The sequence below is a fragment of the Sander lucioperca genome, chromosome 11, assembly GCF_008315115.2.
Source record: "Sander lucioperca isolate FBNREF2018 chromosome 11, SLUC_FBN_1.2, whole genome shotgun sequence".
In the NCBI taxonomy this organism is placed as follows: domain Eukaryota; kingdom Metazoa; phylum Chordata; class Actinopteri; order Perciformes; family Percidae; genus Sander; species Sander lucioperca.
This window is the reverse complement of record NC_050183.1, coordinates 3337499-3358202: the sequence shown is the minus strand read 5'-3', so window position 1 is coordinate 3358202 and position 20704 is coordinate 3337499. Positions and strand designations below refer to the sequence as shown.

The 20704-nt window shown below is 40.8% G+C and overlaps 1 protein-coding gene across 2 annotated transcripts in view; it reads left to right on the top strand.

The window, feature by feature from the left end:
- rnf13 (ring finger protein 13) overlaps positions 1-20704 on the top strand; it is a 54637-nt gene that overhangs the window by 10276 nt on the left and 23657 nt on the right. For both annotated transcript variants that reach the window (XM_031306989.2, XM_031306990.2), the window contains exon 4: positions 10759-10881. In XM_031306989.2, the coding sequence (XP_031162849.1) occupies positions 10759-10881 (123 nt within the window). The remainder of the gene's footprint in view (positions 1-10758; positions 10882-20704) is intronic.

Genomic DNA, 20704 nt, shown 5'->3' with positions numbered 1-20704 from the left:
ACCTCCTTTTAAACATACCAACACTAATTGCACCTGTTGTTCCAATAAGAATTGACCCTCACAGATTGTGTTGAGTTTTAGTAAATCATTGGAATACACAATTAACCTATTTTAACATGCATGTAATGTGTCACCACCTACTATTTGCGTAATCGTTTCACGAATGCATATGCCATAAGAAAAACCGCAAGGCCTCAGTATGTCTGGCGAACGAAGTAATTTATAAAAATGTTTGATGTATATATGTTAACTCACACTCTACATTGATATCATTTTGTGACCTTTTTATTATTACAAGATGAATTCACTTCAAATGTTGTGGCCTTGCAGCGCTGCACATGTATGATGCCTGGAGAAACTTTTGGGATCACAAGGCAGCACAAGCCTGTTTACTCTTCGGAGGATTCCCCACAGGAAACGAGGCTTCAGACAGAGCCCTCCCTGTTTCCACTTACACAGCCCGGACTGTTTTCAGTCACCTCAGGGTCTCAAAGCAAGGCCTGTGCAAGCCTGTGTACACCCACAGTGTGAAACTATTTTTTGTTTAATATCTGAGATGCAGATGTAAGTAGTTTGATTTTGGAGATCAAGGTGGAGTTCAAATGTAGCATAACAAAACTTTCCGGTTTAAAATTAAACTTTACACCCCGTGTCTTTAGATTTAAGGAAACAGGAAGGGTTTTACACTATTTGAATGAATGGGATGGACACTGTAAAGAAGTATTGTTTGGTGATAAATTAGGCAACATCAAACTGTTGACTTCAAATGGCGACTGATGACAACTTGGTCACAAGAATAGCCACAAGAATAGCCAAGAATCGATACCCATCTTAAAATCATCGTGTTCCCTTTTCTCAGCAAACTCTCGACACACAACTTGGCTTTCAGGCTTTTGGTTTTTATTCCATTTATATGCCCACTTTCACTTCTACAATTATAGACTGATCTCTAGTCTGAGAAGAAATGCTTGTGGTTTGGATGGTGCAGCAGCAACAGTGGTTAAGTCTCTGATTGCACACACTTGCCCTGTAGAATATGTAAAAATAAAAACATAAGTTTTCCTTTTCGTGTACCATTAAAGCCTGGTTTCTGTCTTAGTGCTTGTCCAGAAATCACAAAATATATGGACTTCTACAGCACTATCACTACTTCTAAAACTGCTTCAACATAATTCTGAGTGGCTGACTTATTTTGCTAGTTTACTAAGGCAGCAGAATACACTTCCTCCTATCAGTTGAGAAATACCAAATTTTGCACAAACATCTACAGTTATTTCCGCTAACTGAAATCTAGATACATTTGATTGAAGTTGTGGGCGTATAAAGAGGTGACAGGAAACACTCCCTCTCCCATGTTACATCTTGCCTCGACTATTACACGTTGAACAAAATATATCATTGCACTGAGGAGGCTGCGAACTTTGAGTGGATAATTATATGTATCAAACATTTTTGCTTGTTTGCTCCAGCTTCCTCCCACAATTCAAACACATGCAGTTTAGGTGAACTGAGGACTCGAAGTTGCCTGAAGATGTGATTGAAAGATAATGGCTGCCTGTCTGTGTGTAACCTACTGATTACATTTAAGTGAATTAAAATGTAACAAAAATAATCTCAATTTAAAGGTCAATTTACACGTTTTTTTTTTTAGCTTTTCACCGCAGTCGTGGGTTGTTATCAGCAAATTGAGCTAGCTGTTGAGCACCATTCACACAAGAAATGCAGCACAATGTGCTTTACAGTAAGGGAAATAGAACAGGGACATGGAATGAGCATAAAACAGGGATAAAATGCCATGATTAATAGAAAATAAGATGGGAAATAAAACACAGATTACGAACATATACTGTTCTCAAGGTTGAGAATGTACTTCCGTGTTCAAATGTATTGAAATATATTGAAGGTCCCCGGACTCCATGTGAAGAACTACCTCTGTTTTGCTCTAGGCAAAACGTGTAATAACAAACATTGTTTATCCTTTTGGTAAAATATAAAATTATGTAATAATCAAGCCAGTTCTCTGCTCAAACATGCTCACGTCTGCTGTGTCAACACGTGCTGAAATGTTGACTCTGAAAGGAAGATGAGGTTTTTTTTTTGTTTCATCAATGGTCATGGAGATGGAGCCATCGACAGTATATAAAATGGACCAACAGATCCCGTTGTTCTGGACAGAGACCAGTGAAGGATGTTAGAAGCACTTTTCCGGTGATGGCTGAGCGTTACTGCGCAGCCTCCAACTGAGAGAGATGACGTAAATGTGACGTGAGCAACCTGTCTGAAAGTTGTAAGTCTTCTGGTAGCTGTGCCAAGAGAAATCTAAATCATTCCCAATCTTGCAGAGACGGAGAGCGTAGGTATATGTAAGGAGATAACATGGGCACAGGCTAATTATTGCTAACTAAAATGCTAGTTAACATTAGTAATTAAACTTAAACAGCTATTGTAAGTCGAAACTGCCTGCGAGCTTCTCCTGTACTATACGTTAATTCCTCTACTATGCGACAGAAAGTCGCGTGGTTAGGACACAATCGTTAGCCTATTTTTTACAAAAACGTCTGCTACGGAGCCATAATGTGAGGTACAATGTAATGGAGCCTTTTATACATTGTCGTGTTTCTTTAGAAATAAACAATGGACAAATAAAGTCTTTAAACGCTTCAGATGTAAATTATTCGCGGTCAAAGTGACGTCAAAATGAATGGCAGTCAATGGAATGCTAACAGCGGGTGAGTGCTTGTTAGCATCAAAATTGCGCCATAGGATCTACGGGTTGTGAGGAGAGGCTTACCCCCTTGGATGAAGCACTACTGAGTTACTTAATGCACCTGCACGAATCATGTGTCTTGTGCCTGGTTCTGGTAAATGTATGGTAATTAACTAATCGTAGATGTTTCACAGCAAATAATTCCTGTCAGTGTCTAGATGACTCGCTGTACGTTTACAGTGATAGACTTACAGCAAGTCATTGTGTCTAAGTAGCTGCTTTACTCTCAGTCTCCTGTTGGAGTTTCAGGCATATTTTGTTCTCTTTTCTCACCCACATTTCCTCAGCCAGTCTAGAAAGTGACCCAGAAAAAAACCCCACATATGTAATATAATTATTATTATAGAATTCTGTGTGCAAAAGTGCTGTCTGAAAACAGGATCTGTAGCTTCACCTGCTTCCTGTTGTGGTCATGCAAAAGGTGTGTGTGTGGGGGGGGAGGTTGAAGTGGTATAAACAGGTTACAGTAGGTAATCTGAACATCGATGAATGTGAGTGTGGAGTCACATGAGCTTTAATCTCCTAGCCTCAGGCTAGAGCCAGTTATTAATTCCTCTGTTTTTTTTTTTCTCCCTATCTGAACCCAAACAAGCCCTATAGTGAGATTGTTAGAGATGGGATTAAGTGTGATCACTGTGCAGTAATTTGGAATTATCCACCAGAAAGATCTCCTCCTCCCTCTTAAAGCCCTGACACACCAACCCGATAATCGTCCGTTGGACAGTCTGGTGAGGTCAGTGACTCGAGTCTGTTCGGTGTGTTCCGTGCCATTGTCCGTCGGAGGGGCTGTCTGCCTTCATTTTGGCCGATTTGACATGTTGAATCGGAGGGCGGGCTGTCGGTCTCAATGACAAATCTGATTGGTGGAGTGCTAACCCGGAAATGACGAGCGGGATGAGCCTCTCAAAATCTGATGAAAATCTTTTAAACTGACCTTTGTTGATCTCAAATGAAGACAGATTCAGCAACTGCATGGCGTATTTCTCGCTTAAAATGTTTTCAGAAACACGTTTCAGTGAACAATTTTCGAAAAATAGGAGATCGTATTCCGAACGAGCCGCCATTATGGCCGGCTGGAGAAGCCAGACCCACGTGACGTGTTCGTCATTTCCGGTTTTCGTTGTAGCGCCACCTGCTGTTATGGAGATGTATTACGTCTCACGTACACGCAGAACGTATGCTCAAGTCGGCGTCGCTTTGGTGTGTTCCGAGGCACTTTTTTGACCAACTCGGGGAGACTGATCTGTCTGACTGCCTTTTTCTGCCAACGGTCGGCCGTTGGGTTGGTGTGTCAGAGCCATTAAATTCTCCAACAACAGAAAATCCTTCTGATTTGAGTCTGAGTACTCATGCACTGTATTAGTAGAACAAGTGAGATTTCCACATGGTTCCCTCCAACATTAAGCTTTTACAGTTTTTCTCGATTGCTAAGACACATTTCTTGAAAGCTGCTCTCCTTTTCTGTGAGAACTGTGAACACAAAACCCAATTTTCAAGCTACATTCACAAAACCTCAGACTCTAATTGCAAAACCAAACTTTCACCTCAAAACAGTTCAATCTGTGCTCAAAACTGAACTATGTTGTCAAATCGTGCCCCGAGTCAATCAAAATTAAAAACACTACTGAACAGTCACTAAACACTACGTAGAAAAATAGAAAACACAATGCTCAGGACATGAAGCTGGAGAAATAAATGTTTATTGTTCACTGTAGGCTAAATGCATGTTGCAAAACAAAAAAAACCTGTGCATTTAGCACTTGTACAAAAAGACAAAACCGAAATCTTGTGCATTTACACGTAGCACTTGTAAAAACAAACAGAAATCTTATGCGTTTGCCACTTGTGTACAGTAAGCCCATGTAAAAATAAAGTACAAAAATATACAAATAAGTGCATTACTCAGCCACAGCATCATGTCTCCGTACTGGGTCAGGCCACAGGACTTCATCCACATCACAGGCCACATTTTGTCTGGCCAGGCAACGGGGGAAAAAACCCCTGGCATGCCGTATCCAGGCTTGGCATGCCTCCACACCTATGTCACCACAGGCAAGTCCCATGGCTTGCAGGAGATTTACCCTGGTGTAAGGTTGGCGTTCATATACCTTCCACCGCCATGAGGAGAAGAATTCCTCAATGGGGTTTAGGAAAGGGGAGTACAGTGGAAGGCAAAGATTGATAAAACCTTGGTTCATATTGAACCACTCTCTAACCTGGAGGGCTCTGTGAAAACTCACATTGTCCCACACAACAACATAGATGGGATCCTCATCCTGCTGCCCTAACAGAGCATCTCGCATGTGATTGAGGAAAATGAGGAGCTGGTGAGTGTTGTAGGGCCCCAGGTTGGCATGATGGTGGACAACCCCATGATTGCTGATGGCAGCACATAATGTGACATTGCCACCACGCTGCCCAGGAACACCAACAATGGCCCAATGGCCAATCACATTATGGCCTCTCCTTCTCCTTTTTGGTGAGATTAAACCCAGCTTCATCCATGTAGATGTATTCATGGGGTCTTTCCATTGCATCCAGTTGAAAAACCCTCTGTAGAAATAGATATAGTTTTGTAAGTGATACAGAAAAAGTGATTTAGGCCACTACAGTAAATCACTACTTAGAGTAATCAACATTGAATGTGTCTGGATATATGCCAACCTGTACATACTAGAATCTTTGCTCTTTGACTCTGTCTGAGTTGCGATCAAAGGGCACTCTGTATAGCTGTTTAATGCGCAGTCTGTTGCGCTTGAGGACACGATCAACAGTAGAGAGGCTGACACTGTTGATACCCTCAAAATTTACATGGTCCTCAATGATCTTCTGCTGAATTTCACTCAGTTTAATGGCATTGTTCTCACGGACCATATCAACAATTAGGGTCTCTTGGTGTGGGGAGAACATACCTGTCCTCCCACCCCCATGTGGCAGTCTTTCAATTCTACAAAAAGAGAACATGGAGTTACAAAAAATATACATGGAATACTAGGCCTACAAACAGTTAGACCAACCCTCCATTACAATACTACATTACATTGGTACAGTGATGTACTGAAACATATATCTACTTACAGTATACTGTGGTACAGTATATAGTATGTCATACAGTAATTGCTGTCAACATTTACATACTGTACTATAATGTCAAAAAAAGGTAATTACCTGTTCTCTTCTCTAAATCTTCGGATTATGGTGGACACAGTGAATCTACTGATGTTTGGTTGTACCCTTTGTCCAGCCTCCCTCATGCTCATACCATGGACAAGAACATGGTCAATCACAGTAGCTCTGATTTCATCAGATATTACTGTTCTTTGTCTTCGCTGACCACCTCGACCTCCTCTCACACGAACTCTTCCTCTCAGATTTCTATCCATTGTAGGGCCTCACAAACCAGTGCTCTCTGAACTGGCTTATATGTTCCCTCACATCATTAGCCACAAGTGTGATCAATTTTGAGTTGTTGTGTTCAAGTGGTGACACCTGTGCTTTAATTGTGTTTGACTTTTGTCACCTGTGCTCACCATTATGCAGCACGGGTGCATCACAATGAAAATGTGTTGGCAAGTTGTGTCTAAACAGGTGAAAAGTGCTTATGGTTTTGCCAAAAGAGTGATTGATTCAATCAGTGGGTTCAGGCAACTGAGCATTTGGTTCAGACAATAGGGTTTAGTGTTTTAGCAATTGAGAAAAACTGTAACAGCTAATTCAGTCTGCAGTTACACCATACCAGTCTTAAACCATTAGAGCCAAAAGACAAACTAAAGCCAGCTCCAGCTTTGATTTTACACTCAAGGCTTTCTAGTGGTGTCCACTTCTTAACATCGGAGTAACTAGTAATATTTTATTTATAGTACTTTGTTTATCTCAAAATATTTACTTGGGAAAAATGGCTAAAGAACAGGAAAGACTACCGAGTATTGCCATGGCATGACCGATCCACTTCCATTATAATATGTATACAATTATGTAATATAATATTATGTATATAATTATGTATATAATATATAATCTGCTATCAGTTTCATTCAATAAGTAATAGTCGCTGATTCAGCTTAAAGTGTCGCAGCACACCACTATTATGCAAATGTGTCATGATATTTCACTATTCAACTTTATATGCTTGGTGAATAATTTCTCCTCACCAGGTGTTTTTCCAAACGTTGACACCTTTCCGTGTGCAAGACTAAAGCAACAACGGAAAATTTTGTTTGGCATCTTTAAAATGCAAGGCTTCCTGCGAATCTGGTTTATAGTTTGTCTTTTTTCTCACTGTCTTTATATCCCAAGTACAGTGACTGCACAGGAATTTGGTTTTAGAAAATACTCAAATTCATGAATTCATCCTGACATACAGACAGTAGAACCTCATATTCACAGTAAATGGGGCACTACAGGATGATACAAAATATGAATATTGTTAGACAAAAAAAGCCCCATGTCACCCAGCTTTGTTTATCCTTTTGGTAAAATAATAAATGATATAATAATCAAGCCAGTTCTCTACTCAAACATGCTCACATCTGCTGTGTCAACACGTGCTGAAATGTTGACTCTGAAAGGAAGATGAGGTTTTTTGTTTGTTTCACCAATGGTCATGGAGATGAAGCACTACTGAGTTACATAATGCACCTGCACATATCATGTGTCTTGTGCCTGGTTCTGGTAAATGTATGGTAATTAACTAATCGTAGATGTTTCACAGCAGATAATTCCTGTCAGTGTCTAGATGACTCGCTGTACGTTTACAGTGATAGACTTACAGCAAGTCATTGTGTCTAAGTAGCTGCTTTACTCTCAGTCTCCTGTTGTGTTGGAGTTTCAGAAGTGGTATAAACAGGTTACAGTAGGTAATCTGATTATCGATGAATGTGAGTGTGGAGTCACATGAGCTTTAATCTCCTAGCCTCAGGCTAGAGCCAGTTATTAATTCCTCTGTTTTTTTTTTTCTCCCTATCTGAACCCAAACAAGCCCTATAGTGAGATTGTTAGAGATGGGATTAAGTGTGATCACTGTGCAGTAATTTGGAATTATCCACCAGAAAAATCTCCTCCTCCCTCTTAAAGCCCTGACACCTCAACCCGGTAATCCTCCGTTGGACAGTCTGGTGAGGTCAGTGACTCGAGTCTGTTCGGTGTGTTCTGTGCCGTTGTCCGTCGGAGGGGCTGTCTGCCTTCATTTTGGCCGATTTGACATGTTAAATCGGAGGGCGGGCTGTTGGTCTCAATGACCAATCTGATTGGTGGAGTGCTAACAAGGAAATGACGAGCGGGATGAGCCTGACTAACGCCTCACAAAATTTGACGAAAATCTTTTAAACTGATCTTTGTCGATCTGAAATGAAGACAACTGTTTGGCCTATTTCTCGCTTAAAATGTTTTCAGAAACTCGTTTCAGTGAACTATTTTCGTAAAATACGAGATCGTATTTCCGAACGCAGCTGGAGAAGCCAGACCCACGTGACGTGTTCGTCATTTCCGGTTTTCATTTTGGCGCCGCCTGCTGTTATGGAGATGTTTTTCCAAACGTTGACACCTTTCCGTGCGCAAGACTAAAGCAACAACGGAAAATTTAGTTTAGTATCTTTGAAATGCAAGGCTTCTCGCGAATCTGGCATTTTTCTCCCTGTCTTTATATCCCAAGTACAATGAATGCACAGGAATTTGTCCAAGTGATTTTGGTTTTTGAAAATACTCAAATTCATGAATTCATCCTGGCATAAAAAAGCCCCATGTCACCCAGCTTGGAGTCTAACAGAGCACAGGCAATATTTTAGATACATTTCCTTTCAGTCTATGTTTTCAGGATTTCCCCTCCTTCCCCAGTTATTTCCTGTTTTTCCCGTCCTGTCCTCTCTGCAGTTTAGTTTTTTGAAATGTTTTTTTCTACCCAACAGAGGGCGCTCTTGCCTCTGTTTTTTAAAGTCAGGAGGAAGAATGTGAGGCAGTGGCACAGTGATGTAATTTAGTAGCAAGGCAGGGCTGCACTGGAGGAGGCACCCAGAGGTGACGGCGGTGGGGGTGATGGGTGATTCCTCACACGTTAACCCCTCCCTGATGTGATCATTTTGCAGATTTCCCTTGACCTTTCATACGTCAGGTCTTATTAATGTTTAACTACATCTGGGCAGTGCGTTCAAATAGCAACTTTGTCTCTTCTGTTGTGGCTCGATTTGTTAGTAAATGTGATGTGTCACTGTGGTCATTTTCCATATGTGGCTCAGCTGCTGTTTTAGAGTCGTGTCAGTGTGGCAGCCGGAAAGATGCATTCACAGAGGATCAGTTTGCTGCTAACAGACACCGGCCTTATGTGTGTGTGAGAGAAAGTGCCGACTCTTCTTGATATCAAGCGATATCATGTTTTTTTGTTGTTGTTTTTTAAGTGTTGGCTTTAAGAGAGCAAGAGCTGAAAATGGCTGGCAGAGTCCCATAGCCGTCGACACTTCCTGTCTACCACCCTGCCTCTGAGACAGACAGACAGACAGACAGACAGACAGACAGGTGTTAGCTATACTTGCATCAAAGCAGGTTCAGAAATGTACATCATCGTCTCTGTTTCACTTTGCCTCCATATTTGTATCTTTTTCTGTTTTCCGCCTTTGTTCTCCTTCCCTTTAGCACTCTGTCAGCCTTTCTCTCTCTCTCTCTCTCTCTCCCACTCGCTCTCTCTCTCTCTCACGCTCTCTCTTGTTCTCTCTCTTCTCACTATCGCCATCTCATCAGTGACTTCAAAAGCTGTTGTTGTAAATGGGACTAAGACAGGAAGCAGCAGCAGAGAGAGAGATGGGAAATACAAGGGCCAGAGTTTTTCAGGGCAAACTGACAAACTGAAAACACCAGCTATCTTAAAAGCTAATGTGATACATGCAAAAACACACAGGTTTTTATGGACATATAAAGACACACATCATTTTTGTGTGTCAGTAATATTCTTCACTGCAGTGGAAAGTTCTGTATTAACTATGCATGCATTGCCATGTTATATTTATGTTTGATTTGCCAGTGTTACATCTGGGGCTGCAGCAGAACTGCTTCCCAGCATCTTTTCCAAGTTTATATTTCATCTGTGGTTTTGATAGATGTTGTTAATCTGGGAGCAGCGAACAAAGATGGCGCTGCTCATGGTTTGGGTCAGGGGGCTGACACTGGATCCTGGGATGTTAAAGTATTGTGTCTAGCCCATTTTAACAGAATACAGGCTCACTAAGCCGGTCTATAAAATCTGACAAACCAGTGTGATCATATCTTGGACTGATTTGCTCGCAAAAGGTCTTTTAGAAACACAGAAAAGATCTTGTTCTTCAGTGGAGATGACTTGTCATATAGCTATTAAGTCACTGTCATTTATCTCATCATAATGTGTGATTTTTTTAAATGATTCTCGTGACTTGTCTACAGTCCAACAACTGTCAACATAAATCAACATAAACACTGACAAAACTAGCAGATCTTGTTTAGATATGAGGTGTTAGAAAGTAAGCTAATGAACATTATGTCGCTTTGAATCTGCGGACATAAATTCCTGTGAAAGTGGCCTTCAGTAACCCCTGACTGCCCCAGTGTAGCTTTTTACTTATTGACACTAGAGAACACAAGCAGTGATGAAGGAGCAGCTGCAGAAAAGTAATGAATGAAGCAAGGCAATTTCTTTGTCAGCAATATACTGGTTAATTATGTCTTTATTTTATCTAGGTCTTTTTTTTTTTTAAATCTGTTTCTGTGTACTGAAGAACACCCAAACTGTTTGACATCACTCATTAGGCAAATGTTTATAAAAGTGGTGCTGCTCTTTATACAAGTAGCATTGTAAATTTCAATTATGTCGTTATCGTTGATTTTAAGGGCTAGAAAGAGCTTTCAATAAATAATAAATATCTTATTGTCAAAAATGACTCCTTATTAGACATCTGAGGAAACTTTGATTTAAGCCACTTATGTATTTTGCCCACAGTGTCTGTCATGTCTGATTATGTCGTCCCCTGCAGGGCTTCCTGATTGGGGCACGACCAGAAAATGCGTGCGAGCCCATCGAGCCCCCTCCGAGGGACAACTTGACGGGCGCCTTCATCGTCCTCATCAAACGCTTCGACTGCAACTTTGACATCAAGGTACAGTGTTTACACTGGTGTGTGTGTGTGTGTGTGTGTGTGTGTGTGTGTGTGTGTGTGTGTGTGTGTGTGTGTGTGTGTGGGCCTGGTTATTGTCAGAGATTGAAGTCCTTCCTGACTAGGCCATGCCACACCCTTGATCAACTCCACCCATCTCTAATCTAATCTCTAGTTTTAAACTGTACATAACTATTATAACTTTATATCTAAGCAAAACATAACAGCATCATTGGTACAGTGAATTATGTGTTATATGTATTTCACTAACTGGCTTCCAGTGCTTGTTTAGTGAAAGTCTAGTTTTTTGGAAATTGTTGTTTTAGTGCACAGCAACACCTGGAAGTAATTGAAAACATAATTTATTTCAGCAGCTGTTAATTATAAAGGCACGTTGCCAAAACAATGTGTGTGAGGTACTAATATGTCTTGCATCACACTACATTAATATCAGATCAGGTCTGGTTGGGAAAGGAAAACAGAAAGCAGTTATTTCCCTAAACACAATTTCATGCATGAGTATCTATCCCACTCCACTTGTTTTTTTCTTCTCCTTCTCCTGCTGCAGTTTTGTGTGTGATGCTGGACTTATGGAGTTGAAAAGTTCAGTTTGCCAAATAAGTCCGTTAAGCGGCTGAAAGATGGAGAGAGAGCTGATCTCCATTAGTGAAGTGAGGCATCATCAGGCAATGTGCAGTGCACAGAGGATGGTGAAGGCAGCGTAGGCCAAGTTCAACAGTAGAGGGGAAGATGAAGGAGAAATGGAGTAAAAATATTGTTGTGTCTGTATATCTGACCTGGCCATAAAAAAAGCAGTCTACTAAAGTTTCTAACCTTAGTTAAAGCCTAACTGACTTATGCAAAGTCGCCCACAGTGGCTGTGAATTAAACCAGGATTTTGAGTAGAACTGAGGCATTGGCAGTTTCAGTGCCTGCACGTTCCAAGTAAATGCCAGGAAGAATTCAAACTTAAAGATGACTACAAAATAAAAAGTGCAAACTTTATATTTTCTTTTTTCTGAGACCTTGATGATATGATTTGTTGTTACAGAATTTCAAGAAATTTACTGTAGACTTTTTTCACGACATGCAGACTTCCTGAATTGTTACCAGATGTTTTAATCAATAGCGAACACATTAGAAAAACTTCACACTTTTAGTCTGAACACTTGGTAAATTTGGCAATAGAGTTGGCAGTTAGTGAATTACTGAGTTTTATTATTAATACAGCACCCTCTGCTAATTCCCAAGGATGATTTGTGCCAGAAGTATAATGAGTTTTTTGTTTGGTCTCTTAATTTTTTTACTTTTGCACAAAAGAAAACTAAAAATGTCCATATGTAGGAAACACCATGCATGTAGATTGGTTTCTAAATGTATCTTAAACCTCCAGTTTTTCATGGATTCAGAGTAAAAAACAGAAGAAAGAATAGAAAGGACTGAGGTAGAGAGAGAGGGGTGAAAAGAGAGCCACGGTTAAGAGACTGAGAGCGAGAATGAATAATGGGGTGAAAGAGAGGAAAGCATGCAGCCTCTTGGCATCTCTCTCTCTGCCTCTTACTCTCATACTTTTCAGTCTTACCTTTTCACTCTGTACCTTCTTGGTTGCTCCCCCCATTCATTCACTCTCACATTTCCTGTCAATCTCTCTTTTTCAATCTATTTTCATGGCTTTTTTTCTCTTTGTTGGTCTTACAGCCTTAGAAGGTCTATCTGTAACACACACACACACACACACACACACACACACACACACACAGAGAACAGAGCAGCTGCAGTGTCTCAGCCATAGGTGTGTGAGGCATGTTGATGTCAGTACAGAAGAGCAGTGAGGTGTTCTCTTTGCTGAGTGTAACCAGACTCCACTCCACATAGCTGTGTGACAGACAGAAACACAATATAAACACAATACATACACACACGCACACACACACACACACACACACACACACACACACACACACACCAGTCTCTCTGAACTATGTCAGATTTGACATTTAACCTCTTGCAACCCTCAAAGGAGCAGTTTTGACTTGTTGAAGTTTACTCCGGTTTTCTTGTTGCTGAGATCTGGTGGCATTTTCAGTGTAACCTTACAGCACTCATTCCCCTAGTTGTGTCATAAAAAGCACATTAACGCTATAATGCATTTATCACCGTCACCTCAAAGTAAGTTTTGACATTTAGTCCAAATTGATCAGTTGTGCTAGTCGGTTGTCAAGTAAAAATACCAAACATCTGCGTCTTTAGAGATAAAAAAAAAAAAGGGTTGATTTTGTTTGTTTTTTATTTTTCATATAATTACACATTGAATATTTAATTTGTCGGCTGCTGGTTAGATTGAGACTTTACTGTAATTGTTGTAGAGTTGTTTCACAGCTTCTTCTAATTAAAGCAACAACAAAAAACAAGATGATAGTTCGTTAACGTCCTCTGTTGATTCCTGTTGCAGAGAATGATCCTTCTCGACCTTCCACCTCTTCTCTGTTTTGTTTGTCATTCCCCCCCCCCCTGCATATTTCCTGTCAGTATCTCTACTGTCACTATCCAGACAAAGGCAAAATTCCAAAAGAAATCTTGAAAAAAAATCATATTAGAAAAATGGTAATGTAAAGTGTCACCTTGTTTGTTAACAAAAGTATCCTTTTAACAGTTTTACAGGTGTGTCTTTATAATGGCCATTTTTTTTGTTGTAGTACTGCAGTTGGCCGCTGGCACATATTGGCAGCAGGGCTGACTCAATGTGGCAAATATGGTTCTCTTAATACATCTATGTGTTTACTGCCTATATTTAAACTTTTTGTGATGGTAGCAACAAACTATCTTTAAATAGGGACACTTTGAAAAGTATTACAATAAACTGGGTTTGACAGTATACTGGAAACTAGACCGACTGAAGATTGTGTCTTAGGGAGGAGTGTGTCTTTCTCTCTTCTCTTATGTCTTTATCTCATTTCGAATCTCTTTTTTTCCCCCTCTCTCTCTCCTCACTCCCTGTCCTTCATTTCCTACCCTCTGTCTCCCTTATATTTGTCAGTCGTTGTCTTTCCATCACTCTTCCAGTTGCTTTACCCTTTTTGTCTTTCTCTCTCTCTGTCACACACACACACACACACACACACACACACACACACACACACAGTTTGTCGCTAGCATTTAGCTTTCTACCTTGAATTCCTCTCTCTCACGCACTCACACTCCCTCCCTCTAAGTCGGGCTCAGTTCCCTCCAGAAGCTGCAGGGAAACAAAGGAATAATAGATTCCATCTTGACTAAGACGACGCACTTGGTGTGTGTGTGTGTGTGTGTGTGGTGCAGGGCTGTCACCCCCTAACATGCTCGCTGTTTCGTTTCATTGCCTTCCATCTCTTTCTGTCCCTCTGCAGCCTCTTCTATAGCATTTAGCCATTAGCATCCACTGTGCAACAGCGCAGAGTTTTTAATGGATCTGTGGCTGTAATGGGCAATAAAACGGACACTCACCCACTTAACCTTCCGTGAAGTGTTAGCTTCTCCACCCGTGGTGTGTGTGTGTGTGTGTGTGTGTGTGTGTGTGTGTGTGTGTGAGGGAGGGAGGGAGAGAGTGTGTAAGAGCTGTAGTGTGTGTATTGTGATAAGCCATGACAGAGAGAAGGTTGAATGTCGAGAGAGAGTGTTTGAGATAGGGAGGGGTGAAGGGGATCATGTGAAGGGGTCTTTATAGGCACATTCGCTCTTTGTGTGTGTGTGTGTGTGTGTGTGTGTGTGTTTGAGCAAGAAAGAGGAAAGCATTCCTCCATGGCTGTTCCTTTTAAAAAATAAATCTCCAGAGAGACTGGGTTTGCACTTCCTGTACACTGGGAATCTTTGAGGTGGTGGTGGGGGGCTCACTGGTAACCTTTCTGACCTTTCTGGGAGAAGAGGGACGACAGGAAACTTGATACCCTTTTCCTCCCCTCTCCCTCCCATGAACACCCCCCGTGCCTCCCTTACGTCTAAGCAAGATTTTTTGCAGACTGTCCCTCTGTCCCACTGCTGCCCCTCCAATTTTACACACCACACACACACACACACACACACACACACACCAAGGTTATTATAGTTTTGCATTTTTCATTAGTTTTTATTTTTATTTCGTTTTGACTTTTTGTTTTCAAATTCAGTTTAGTTTTAATTAGTTTTTAAAGCGGGTTTGCTAGTTTAGTTTTTATTTTTTGAAAATGCTTAGTTTTAGTTTAGTTTTTTATTAGTTTTAGTCTTTTTTTGTAATATGGGTTATTTGTTGGGGGCAATATTCAGAAAGGTCAGAAAAAGTATTATGTAATAATAACAACAAAAACATCATACAATTTTAGAAATATGTATTCACAATGTATTCAACGATAACACCAGTACATACAATGTACATATGATTGGCACAAATATGTAAACAGTCTACACAAGACGCCGCAGTAAGTGCAAAATGTGTAAGTGACGTGTTCCAGGAAAAAGCCTAAATAGCCAACAGACTAAAGAAGACATAAACAGGTGTTTTGAACTTTGGTTCGAGTAAAGTGGCGAACTTTTTGAAGTCAATCGACTCACACAGTTGTGTCCCAGTATCAATACACATATTAACCCACGCTTCGTCCCACTTATAGTGTTCCTGCGTATTTACTAACCAGCAGCTATCGGGTCGCTGGTGAAAGCCCTCCTGCAGTGTTCTCTGTCCTGCTGTTGTCTCTGTCATGCTGCCTGGCCCTGTACCCATACATCCATGCCCTGTACCGGGGTTAGCTTCTGTTTCGGGGAAAGGGGGCTTTGCGTTCTCTTTTACCTTGTTAAGGTAAGCTAGGTTAGCCTCCTTGTGCGTGCTTCTCAAATATACTTTCAAATTTGTGGGATTTTTCCCTTTAATAAATTGTCCACATACAGTATTTTACCACCTTCCACTGCAAGACACTTGCTTTTATCTGACACAGTCATAATCAAGTAGGTCTCTGCCGCTTTCTTCTGACTTTCAATACCGCCATGATGCCAGACGAGGGGCATGGACTATGTTGTCTTCAATTTGACGTGGAATGTCGGAATTTCTGGGTTCCCAATCGGAAACTATGGCATAGACTGAAAGATATAATGTTATTTGCTCTATGAAAGACTTTGACAAAGACGAAAACTAAGGACATTTACTTGATTATTTAATTTTAGTTAGTTATCGTTTTTTTGTAATGCCTCGTTTTTATTTTTATTTCAGTTTACGTCAATGTTTTTTCCCACCTAGTTTTCGTTATTTCGTTCGTTTTCGTAAATGATTATAACCTTGACACACACACACACACACACACACACACACACACACACACACACACACACACACACACACAGCAGGTCTTCTGTATATACATTCAGACATAATGTACTAGTTATGTAACATGTACTGAGATATGTTGAGCTCTGTGGAGCCACATTGTTCCTCTCTTTCACTTAGTTGCTGTCTATTACTCATTAAGTTCACTCAGGGTTTCTCAGTTTCTGCAGGGTCTTAAAAAGTCTAAACAAGTCTAAAATTTCAGAATTTCAGGCCTTAAAAAGTCTTAAATTAGTATTGTGTTCTAGGTCTTAAATCATTTTAAACAGGTCTTAATTTTCCTACGTCCATGTTACGCTACCTCTAGTGTTCATTGAAATGCTTTTTTTTATTTCGTGGTGTAGTTCTTTCTTCCGATAGTCCAAATATAATTCGCTGGGTATGTACAGATTGTTATTACTCTGTGTTGCTTTTATTCAAGTTGAATACATTTATTTACTTAAGTACTTTTATGACCCTGCATTTTGTTGTACTTTAATGTTGTGATATAGGTCTTAAATTTCATTCATAAAGGTCTAAAAAAGGTCTTAAAAAACCTGCAGAAACCCTGTTTATGCTAACATATAGAGAAAAACAAATAGATAGGGGTCATGAAGTCATCAAAGTGACTCAATAAATGCTGGTACCCAGCAATATCTACCTGAACTCAATGTTAATGTGGGCATTGTCTGGAAATGTGTTGCCCTTTCACACAACAAGATATTGTGTGTGTCAGATGCATTTTCACCGACTGGAAATACTCCGATTGCGCTTGGGTAGACCGTGCAGGAGGCAGGACATGACGTAGATTACACCGGGGTCACGTAGCCGCTTCATAATTTGGTCATAAGCAACCAAGTCTCTTTCCGTTTGTCTGATGATTTCGGCGCCAGCCCTGACTGACAGAAGTTCCTGAATCTCGATGTCTCTCCAGTAACAAAAATTCCGTTGGCGTCTTCATGTAAATCACCCTTCTTCTTCACCCTCAGGTGTTTGTATTCTTCCGGTTTCACGCCAGCCGCATGATAGAAACGCCTTCAACGTACCCACTCACGCTCTCCAGACAATGAGCTGCTCTATGTCTTTGTACTAAGGAGCTGGCAGGGTAAAGTTAGCTATAATTTCCAGTCCAACTGATTTGACATTTGCGTTTTCACATACAGCTCCTTCGGGTAATGAATAGATTCAGGGTTGCAGTGCATGTGTGACAGGGGAAACCTTTCATTTGCTAACATTAGCCACCTTGAAGGTTAGTAGCATTACAGTACTGTATTTAGAGAGCAGGTATTGTACAGTGGGTTTTTAGAGTTTTTTCACTGAAAACAGCTGCCTGCTGCAATGAGAATGAACCAAAATAAAGTTGTGAAACCAGACAGCTAAACAATTAACAGAAACTCGCTTTAAAGCGCCATAAAGCCAAAGGGAGCTGCAGATTCAGGTGATAATTCTCTGTAGGTTTATCACTACAGGCGGCCCCATTCACATTATGATACCTTGTTATAAAAATATTGATTGCAGCTTTAAAGGAGCATGAATCAGTATAGGGGTTGGTCACCCCCTGTTTTGTTTTCTGCTAGTAGTGAACAGAGTATTGTGTGAAAGCACCCAGTGGCTCGTAGAGACGACAGCTTTTTAGCTGCTGGAAAATTCCCCATCTGCGACCTACAGTAGGTCATGCTACGAGACGGTCCAAACTTTGCCTGGCAAATGGCAGTTCAGACTGATATAAATGCTTTTTGTCCTTTCAGGAAGCTGTGAACTTCATGTGACAGGGCAGAGATCAGGCATCATACTGAACAATTATCTCATTCAAAAACATTACAGAAGAGTTTACTTTAACACTGTACAGTTGTGATTCAGACTCAAGCCAGGCCAATATAACAAGAAACTACATATGATGTGTTTGAGATAATCAAAAAACGGAGATGTCATTACTTAGTGTAACAGAGAGCACAGACAAGTTTATTATTCAACTGTAAAATGTTCCCGTCAGTATCTGTATTGGTCACGGTTTCTTACCCTTATTACATTTTTTTATATAATGTGGTTTCAGCCTCAGCCTCGCGTCATATGTTCTCAATTAAAAGCTGATAATTAATAAATTAAATAAATTAAATACTGGAATGACAATGGTTGCTGTAGAAGGGTGGGGGGGTTAGATCAACCCCGTCAGTATAACAACATAGCCATAAAAGAATATACTTAAAAACTAAATAAGTTTCTGTATCTAATAAAAGCCAGGTTCAGGTGAGGTAATAAAGGCCAAGGACACTACTCGTGTATACTTGAACCTATACTCTTTTAAAAAAAAAAAAAAAAAAAGAAGATATTTCCTCTTTAATTGTTACCCGGATCTCTACTACAAAAGCAGACCTGGTATATGTCTCTAATCTTTCCAAACAGGAGGAGGTGAAGAAAACCTCAAATCAAAATCAAGCATGAGGTGGGCTGTCATCAGACTTGTGAGTCCAGACAGTGAGGCTATGTTAAGCAGGCATGTTAGGCAGACTTGCTAACATATATTTTAATATTTATGAATGCCTTTTAATCACGTTTGTAGTTGCTTCATCTTTGTAATTTTCTCTTCAGTGCAGTTTACATCCATCTTGAGTGGAAATTGGCTGTGGAAAGCAAAATCTGGTGCATTTAATGATGTAATCTGCGTCCATGACAGGCTACAAAGTGCCATCGATTGACAGCCAATCCTTCCAATTAAAATGCTCCTGGGATCCAGGGAAGAAGAAAAAAACTTGGCAAAAAGACAGAGTTAAATGTCCCCCAGTTTATCTTAGCTATCGTCTGAAAAGATCTTGATGAGTTGGGAGCGGTCACAAGGGCCTCGTTTTCTCTGTACTAGTATAATCTGTCCAGTCAGCTTCCGAGCGAGTGTAAAAGGGTCGAGTGTGAGTTTGCTTTTACCAGCTGCAGCCTGGGTTTGTTCTGGTGGTTGCCGGTAATTTCCCATCTAACCTTGCTTCCTACCTCTGCCTTACAGTAAGTGCATTTTATTGTGCAGCCTGTTTGTGCTGCAGTGACCTCACAGCCCCCAAGACACACACACACACACACACACACACACACACACACACACACACACACACACACACACACACAGGCCTCAGTCTTTATTCAAACAATGATCTAGCTTCCTGCACACGCTCACTCAGTCTTATGACAGGGAATGACTATGGCTGACTGGATTTATGACTAGCGTGTGTGTGTGTGTGTGTGTGTGTGAGTGTGAGAGAGAGACAGAGAGAGAGAGAGACAGAGAGAGAGACATATATCATGTGGCTGTGTCGTTTTTCTGAGCTGTTCTGTCTGTTGCAACGTGTTGTGGCAACAAACCGCTCCGCCTGCTCCCTTTGGCCTTTGGGGCAAATACACACAGAGGGCATACCCATACATACTTTATTATATTACAGATCAAATTGTTTCTGTTCTTGTAAATTTCTCCAAACACGTATCTTTAAAATGCTTATCCAGTTACTCGTGAGGACAAATGTTTACTCACCTTTCGGCATTTTCTTTTTTAACTCATAAGACCGTATAAGAAGAACGGCCTCATAGAGACAGCGCTGATTTAGCTACATATACTATTCTTCCACATGGAATTAAGTAAGTATGGCTTTCTTTATACAGTACTTCACAGAACCACGGTTACAAAGTGCTTCACAGTTACAAAACCGCATTTATGCTTTTGTCCAAAGCACAACAAATGATAAAAATAAAAAGCATTTGAATACATTTTTAAACAAAACACAATTTTTAAAAAGAATGACAAACTGACGCTGGGAAGCATCATTAAAATGCGTTAATCTTTATAACACCTTTTGTGCAAATATAGTCCCTCACACACACAGGGAAGTGAGTTTCATGAATTGCAGCTGTACAGTGTTATCAGTACACATGGCCTCTCCCGCCAGTTTGCAGTTTTATTGAACTCTATCTAATCAGCCGTCTGGACCTTGAAACTAACTCGAGCTCCGCTCTGTGCAGCATTCCTCTGAAACACTGAGGAGAGAGTAGGGAGGGGGGAATGGATGACAAAGAGGGGAGGGAAAGGATAAAGGCGGGAGGGTGGAATTATTAAAGAAGTGGGCTGGGCAGAATTGCGGACAAGTTGGCAGTCGGGCTGATATAACAAGGGTAATGAGGGCAAAGAGAGGAGAGAAGGAAGAGGTTAAATTTAGCGAAGAGGTACTTAGGGAAGAGGAAGAGAAAGAAGGGGAGGTTTGGGAGGGAGGGGAACTGAGAGGAGAGGAAAAGTGGGGAGAAGAAATAATAGAGGAAGGGTGGCAAGAGAAGGAAAAAGGGTGGGAGGAGAAAGCTTGTGGAGAGAGAAGGGGTGGGGGAGAAGAGAGAAGTGAAGATGAAGCTGAATGAGAAGATAGGAGGAGAAATGAGTGAATATAAGGGGAGAAAAAAAATGGGAGACAGAAGAGAGAGAGAGAAAGAGAGAGAGAGTTAAGGGAGGAGGAAATGAGGACCTGATTGGGCGCTGCTGTCCAAACAGCAGAG